Source organism: Cicer arietinum, chromosome 6, assembly GCF_000331145.2.
Source record: "Cicer arietinum cultivar CDC Frontier isolate Library 1 chromosome 6, Cicar.CDCFrontier_v2.0, whole genome shotgun sequence".
Taxonomy (NCBI): Eukaryota; Viridiplantae; Streptophyta; class Magnoliopsida; order Fabales; family Fabaceae; genus Cicer; species Cicer arietinum.
The window spans coordinates 8,687,363-8,695,629 of record NC_021165.2 but is presented as its reverse complement, the minus strand read 5'-3'; the positions used below and the strand labels follow the sequence as shown (position 1 = coordinate 8,695,629).

General features: G+C 31.3%; 1 protein-coding gene across 1 annotated transcript in view; it reads right to left on the bottom strand.

Annotated features, from left to right (window-relative positions):
- Positions 1-7,838, bottom strand: part of LOC105852261 (uncharacterized) — a 10,012-nt gene extending 2,174 nt beyond the window's left edge. The window contains exons 1-2 of the mRNA XM_073370391.1: positions 5,935-7,838; positions 1,126-2,969 (exon numbers count right to left, since the gene is read on the bottom strand). Coding sequence (XP_073226492.1) covers positions 1,126-2,969; positions 5,935-7,799 — 3,709 coding nt within the window. The 5' untranslated portion in view covers positions 7,800-7,838. The remainder of the gene's footprint in view (positions 1-1,125; positions 2,970-5,934) is intronic.
- Between the last annotated feature and the right edge of the window lie 429 nt (positions 7,839-8,267).

Sequence of the window (8,267 nt, the reverse complement as noted above, 5' to 3'; positions counted from 1 at the left end):
TCAGCAGGGCTCTAAATCCACTTCATTAATTCAGAATCATCCAAAAACAAGTGCCTAATGACATTTTCCTCCATGACTTTTCAGGTTAATGTAGGGAATCTAAATTTTCAATTGCAGTCAACTTTTTTTCTCATTCCGATCATTTGAATATTTTTAATCGCCTAGAATAAAAGATGCAAGAGACTCCTCTGCTAGTTGCTGGTAAAGCGAAAATCTAAGAGATGCTGATCTCAGCATAAGAGAGAAGTCAAATAATCATTCTCATGGTTCCCTTAAAGCCTACGCCCATATTCTAAAATTTGCTTCAGATACTCTTTAGTTTTTGAGAGCTAATAGCATTCTTCTTGGGAAAAGGTATTTTCTGTTCCTTAGATAATAATTCACTATTTACAGCTTGATTCAAAAACAAAAATAATATTTACAAGCAAAAAATGGAAATTATAACAAGCTTAAAAGTAGATAAGCTAAAGTTCACAATTGGCTTGAAATTGTAAAAAGAAAATGAACAATAACATTAAAGACAAAATCAACTACAGTTGGATGCTGCACATCACGTTCACCAAGATTCAACTCTCGGTTGAAAATCGCCATTTGATCACAACAATACATGTGCGAAATTAAATACTAGACGTTAAAAAGCCAACAGGAGAGTAACCTAGTGCCACATAGATGAGAACATTATGATAGATGAGTTGTTACACAAGACAAAAGAGGATTAGAAATGTAATCCTTAGAGAAAAATTGAAGTTGTCCCCACAATAGAGATGATGATAAATATCTTTGGTCATGTATATTAACACTAGTAAGGAGAGTACAGCCAATAGAGGATAGTCAAATAGTAAGAGATATACACAAGACCAGAAAATCTATAGATCAAATCAAACTGTTGAAAGAAAGTTAGAGTTAAATTTTCTTAGACCTGATACACGACAAAACTTTATGGCATTGACCGATTCATATAACAGATATTGTCTAGTAGGAAAAGATTGTTATTGTTGACTTGTTGATGTTGTAATTTTCAATCTAACAATAAAATAGATAATTCATTATTTATAAAAAAATACATAAATATGTTAAGCTTCTTCATACACAAGACAAGATGGTTTCACTATTAAGTTGAATCACCTTTGGTAAACATGCGTTTCCCTAGAGTGATTGGCCAATCTGGAATTGGTGGAACCTCAATGTCTCCTTCTAACATTTTCAAAGCATCCAAAATTGTTGGCCTTGAATCAGCCACAGCATGAGAACACAGAATTCCAACCAGCAAAAATCTCTCCATTATGCTTCTATTGGAATTTCCATCCATTAAGATAGAAACATCGAAAGCCTTCTCTATTTTTCCAGATTTCATTAACGACCAAACCCAATCTATGATCAAGAAATTAGGCTCTCCGGACGAAGACAACTGAAGAGCTTTTCTTCCACACATTATCTCAAGAACAACGACGCCAAAGCTATAGACATCACTCTTCTCAGTTAACTGACCATAAAGTGCATATTCCGGAGCTAAATATCCACGAGTTCCGGCTACTCTAGTATTTATTTGAGGCTTATTTTGAATGTCCTGTTTGGCCAGACCGAAATCTGCAACTCTTGCCCTCATACCTGCATCAAGTAGTATATTGGTAGGTTTTATATCTCTGTGGTAAACAGCAGGTTTAACTCCAAAGTGCAAATAAATCAACGCGTTCGCCACATCCAAGATTATGTTTTTTCTTTGAGACCAAGTCAGTGATTGCTTAACATTTTGGTTTTCCATGTCTGGAAAAAGATGGTCTTTAAGATTACCATTCGACATATAATCATAAACAAGATACTTTCCTGAGTACTCAGGACTCTCATCCTCACCAACCACACAACAGCCTCTTAGTGGCACCAGATTCCGGTGCTTCAAACTGCTAACAATCCCCACCTCACTGTAAAACTCAGCATCTCCTAGATAATCAGACTCTTCAATCCTTTTAACCGCAATGATCGTCCCATCGGGTAAAATCCCCTTGTAAACCAAACTAAACCCACCTCTTCCAACGAAATTTTCGGCTGAAAAATTGTCAGTAACCTTCACAAGATCCTTAAATTCAAACCAAATCAACCCACTTTTTGGTCTAACTCTTAAACTAAAGCTAGGTTCCTGTGAACCAGCATTATGTGACAGTAAATTATCAACATTTGTTCTTTTCACCCACCATTTATACCAAAAATACAATAACCCTAACAAAAAAGACACAAACACAAATGAAGCTGCAACCAACCCTATAACAAGAGCATGATGGTGTTCCTTTTTAGAATCCCCTTGTAAATTAGCAAACAAAATAAGAATGCAAGCCGAAATACCATTACTCTCAGGACCAAGTTTATTCACAATTCCAGCAATATAAAGTATAGTGAAGAAAAAACAATCTTGAGAATGTGAACTATTACCATCAATTTTAGTCAGAATCTGTTGAACCTTAATCCCTTGTGTAACACAAGCAGGACAATGATTACGATCTGTTAAATCGGGTTCACAAAGAGTGTTAAGTAGTGCTAAATTCGTTGGATCAACTGAGTGAACCAAATCTTGCTCAGTTTGAATATGAACACAAGTGTCAGGAGTGGTTACAAATTGAGATGGATCAAAGCAAGAAGAAACTAGGTTGTCTGGGAGTGAAAGTGAAGTTAGGTTAGATTGGAAATCTTGAAGGCAAGAGATTGAAGTAGTGATATTTTGAAAATGGAAAAGTGAGGTTTTTTTTAGATATTCCGAAAGTGGTATACCAAAGAGAGATAATAGAGTTTGACAACAAATGGTTTCTTTTGTTTTGGTTTTGGATTCTAAAGGTTTGAAATTAAGACAAGTGGAGGAATTCCAAGGAACTTTGTGGACAAAATTCATAGACACGGGACATATAGAATGTCTTGTTGAATTTGTTGCATCTGTAACCATAACAAAGATTAGGAGAAAAAAAACCAAAATAGGATTCATGGTTTGTTACCTTAAAAAAGCTGTGTTAAGGATGTATGTTTTTTCTTTCTATTTTTGAATGTGGTGGTTCTGCCATGTGGTGATGTGGTGGAGTAGAATTAAAGAAGGCACAAAAGAGAGAGAGAGAGAGAGAGAGAAAAAAAAGTGAAATTCTCTGCACAAGTTTGTTTGGTGAAGAACATATCCATAATTTAATATACAGGTAGAGCACCTACTACGTATACATTTCATTAAAAATGCATTATTCAATTATGAAGTCTAGATTTGTCACACAAAAAAACTATGAAGTCTAAAAGTGTTGTCAAAGAAAAAATATCTAAGTCTAAAAACACCTGCTACATTTTTTACTACTATTATAATCTATTACTACTAGACTACGACTGATGTTTTATGGAAAATTGTGTTAGGGTAATTATTATAATATTCAAAAAGAAAACATAATTTAAAAAGTTGTGCAATTTCAAATTTTAAAAAGGTAATCTCTTTTATTTACAATCATTTTTTTTTCTTCTTACGATACTAGTTAGTATAACTCATGCGTGTAAAAATCAAAGTTGAGTTCTAATAGTAATAAAAGATAGTTATATAATAAAATTTCTAGAAGGTTGTTCATTTTTAAAATTAATTAATTCTTTTAGTTGAATTAGCAAGAAATCTGTCATCACGCAAGGGTGACGAGTCTTGAAATTTTCTAAGATACATATTTAGACATTAAATAAAAAATTATTTTATTTATTAATAATAAATATTTATCTTATATTTTATTTATTTATTAATAAAAAATATTTATTTTATATTTTTTAATATATTGATGACACATATTTATTTTATAATTTTTATATTTATTATTGATAAATATTTATTTTTTATATTTTTTAAAATTTATATTCGTGAGCCAATTCACAGAGAGAGGAATCATTCTAGAAATCCCGTAGAGGTAACTACACTGCATGTTCCTCAACCCCTTGTTATCCATAGTTTCATTACATTGGAAAATCATCACAATTTATCATCTCATAACTTATAAGCTACTATGAGAAAAGAAAAGAAAAACGTATATCAGATATCCTCAAAATTTTAATTAATAATTAGATTAGTTTCTTTTTTTATAATTTATTTATGTCAGCATTTATATACTGCATATTAAGTTTGATTAAATCAATAGCACTAATATATTTATCTATTAATTTTAATTCTCAACAATTATATAACTTATTTCTACAATTAAAAATCATAATAAGTTAAAAGAGATTCAAAATATAAAATTTAAAATTTTTTATGGTGTTAAATCTATAAATTCGTTAAAATTATGTCGCTTAATTATCAGTCAATTAATTTGATAATACCAAAATATATTAATTTACAAAAAAAAATTAAAAGTCTCTTATCATAGTCCTTTTTTAGTTCTTGCTGTATTTCTATGGTCAGTTAATTACATTGATTTGTGGCTTAATGTTTGTTTGAATAATATGTGAAGTACTAGTCAATTGTTTATTATGATCTTGGAAAAATATTAGTTTCTCATAATTTCATGTTTACTGGTATTTTCAATTGAATTTTTATGTGATTAATGTTCTTATTTGATATTTTCTAACACATGTTACTTTTATAACTACCATAATTCTTGGTGACCACTTAAATTCTAATTGTACAAATCAATTTTGATATTGATAACGTTTAAGGTTTACATCTTTATATCGTCCCAAATTTTTAGAAGCACTAAAATTTATTTTCATAGTATAACTAAGTTATTTAGCAAAAAAATGTCAAACTTTAGATCTAAAATTATAAATTTATAAATTGTTGAATTTTTATAGTTGAATATATAAAAAAAATGAACTAGTTTTATTCTTGATACTCAAATTAGAACACCATGAAATGTAAATTGATTGTATGTTTATTTAAAAATAATAAATTCGGAGAAAAAAAGACCATGATGCAAATCTCTCTTAATGCACACAAACAAATGCTGTGACTCCTTATGAGTCTTTTAGAATTCATTAATTTTTATATATTGTAAGATCAAACAATTGACTCGCTTAATAAAAGATTAAAGTTCGAAGTTGTTGATTGTGTGAGATGCTGCTACCAGGTATTGAATTGATAGATTTTGAATAATTTTCGAAAAATTAATAGATACATTAATTGTATAACTGTTTTTACTGTAATTTTATTGCAGATTTGATTTAATTTGAACTTTTCAATGTTAATTTATTATATTTTATATATTGACCTATAAAAAGAATAAATAATTTGTATAAAAGAAATTAGACACCATGTTCAAACTTTGCGCGACACCCTAATTCTCAGCTAATACAAACCAACAACAAATGAAAATTTGAAATTTTAATGTGTTAATCTATTATATATTATATTACTGATGTTTATAACATGTTCTAAATCAAGCTTTTGGTTTAATTTTTTCAGGTCCACAAAATGTCTTCCCTGTTTCACTATAATGAGACAATTTCATCCACTCATGCATTTTTTTAATGAGAGGAATAATTGCACAAACAGATTCTAGTCAACTATAAAATAACACATATATTGGAGCGATTCATTTGATTTCAGCCTCCTAAATTAGGTAACTCATTTGCCAGCTCAAGGGTTAGACATTCCAAAGAGAGGAAGAAGTAATAGTTTTGATTGCTATTAATCATCACACATATGCACCTTTTAGTATATTGTTGAGGATGATGTTTGGATGTATAGGATCCTGAAATTATAAGTGTTTGGCAATCTGGAATTTCAAATTTACAAAATATCAAATTGCTAATTCAAATTGTTAAAGTTAGTAAAAAAATGTTCCCTCTGTCAATTATTTTAAGAAATTTTTTGTCTGCGTGTTAAAAAGTTCAATAAATATTTTGACTGATGTTACATAATTTTAAGGAGTAATTTAATATGTTGTAAATTCACAAAGCTTTATTCTTTTATACATATTTTCTTTACATCTTGATTTTCACTATTCTGCTGAATCACCATTAGTAAACATGTAGTTTCCAAGACTCAGTAACCTATCTGGAATTGGTGGAACTTCAATGTCCCCTTCTAACATCTTCAAAGCATCCAAAATTGTTGGCCTTGAATCAGCCACTAAATGAGAACACAAAATTCCAACCACCAAAAACCTCTCCATTATATTATATGATTTTCCATTATCCACCAACATACAACCATCCAAAGCTTCTCCTATGTTTCCACATTTCATCAAAGACCAAACCCAATCTGTGATCAAGAAACTAGTTGTTCCTGATGAAGACAACTCAAGTGCTTTTCTTCCACACATAATCTCCAAAACAACTACACCAAAACTATAAACATCACTCTTCTCAGTTAACTGTCCATAAAGTGCATATTCTGGTGCAAGATATCCATAAGTCCCAGCTACTCTAGTATTCAGCTGAGACTTACTTTCACTGCTTTGTTTTGCTAGCCCAAAATCTGCAACTCTTGCCCTCATATCTTCATCAAGTAGTATATTTGTAGCTTTAATATCTCTGTGATAAATTGCAGGTTTAACTCCATAGTGCAAATAAACCAACCCATTTGCCACATCCAAGATTATGCTTTTTCTTTGAACCCAAGTCAACAATTTCTTTTCCATTTCATGTGGAAAAAGATGGTCTTTAAGGCTACCATTTGGCATATATTCATGAACAAGATACCTTGTTCTGTATTCATGATTATGATCCTCATCATCATCGACCACACAACACCCTTTTAGCGGCACTAGATTCCGGTGCTTCAAGTTGCTAATAATCTCCACTTCATTGTAGAATTCATCATCTCCTTGAAAATCAGATTCTTCAATCCTTTTAACAGCAACTGTTGTGTCATCATGTAGAATTCCCTTGTAAACAGTCCCAAATCCACCTCTACCAATGAAGTTTTGAGGTGAAAAATTGTTTGTGGCTTTCACAAGGTCATCAAATTTTAACCAAATTGATCCTGTGTTTGGTCTCAATCTTGGGTTTGACCTTTTTTCTCCCCATGGATCAACATGGTCTATAAAATTTTCAATTTTGTTTCTCTTTACCCACCAAAAATAGAAGCCAAACAAAGAAAACATGATAACAATGAATCCAACTGAAGCACCAACTAACCCAAAAACAAGAGTATGATGATGGCTCTTTTTCCTAGAACCCTTTTGAGAGTTAAGGGGCAATTCAAGAATGCATGACATAACACCACTGTTTTCAGGTCCAAACTCATTCACAACACCAGCAATATAAAGTATAGTGAAGTAAAAACAATCTTTAGAATGTGAACTATTACCATCAATTTTATTCAGCTTCTCTTGAACCTTGAGTCCTTGATCAACACATGCATCACAATTGGTAGAAACACTAAGGTCTGGTTTACAAGAAGTGTTGAACAATGGTGCAGGACCAACCTTGTTGAACCAATCTTGCTTAGATTGAATATTAGCACAAATATTTGGAGTGATCACAAATTGAAGTGGTTCAAAGCATGAAGACACAATGTCACTGTGAAGTGAAAGGGAAGTGAGCTTGGTTTGAAAATCTTGAAGGCATGAAGTGGATGTAGATAGGTTAGGGAGTTGGAAAAGAGAGTTTTTTTTTAGATTTTTTGCTAGTGCTATTCCAAAAAGGGACAACAAAGTTTGACAACATAGGTTTGTTTGTGTTTTGTTTTGGGATTGTAAGGTTTCTTGGAAGTTAAGGCATGTTGAGGTGTTCCAAGGAACTGTTAACACATAATTCATGTCAATAGGACAAACATAATTGTTGGTAGAGGGAGAAGGTGCTGCTGAAGTTGGATTTGTAGACATAACAAAGATCATGAGAATCACAAAAATGGACTTCATTTCTATGATACTTTATGATGTTTTAACTATTTGTGTTGTCTTAAGGCATTGTAGTTTTTTGGGTCTATTTAAGCATTTGTGGGGTGATATAGTTGACTTGACTCATTGATATTTGACAGTGATACCATTGTTTGGAAGAAAAAAAATTCAAAACAAAACTATAGAACAGGTCATGGTCATGGTCTTGTTGCATCACATAAATTCTTGATAGGTTAGAATATAAAGTTCAACGCGGCAATTTCATTTGAGAAAATGACTTCTAATTAATTTTAGTCTCTATCAAGTCAAGGTCAAACACAAATTTCAGAAGAAATGGATTGATGAATAGAAAATTGGTTTTACTTGAACATTATTTAAATAGATAATTTATAGGTCCTTGGTTTAATTTTTTGGGTGCTGCAGAATGATGCCTTAGCACCTCATTAGCCTTTGAATCAAGTGCGATGATTCTGATTTGTTTTTCATAGA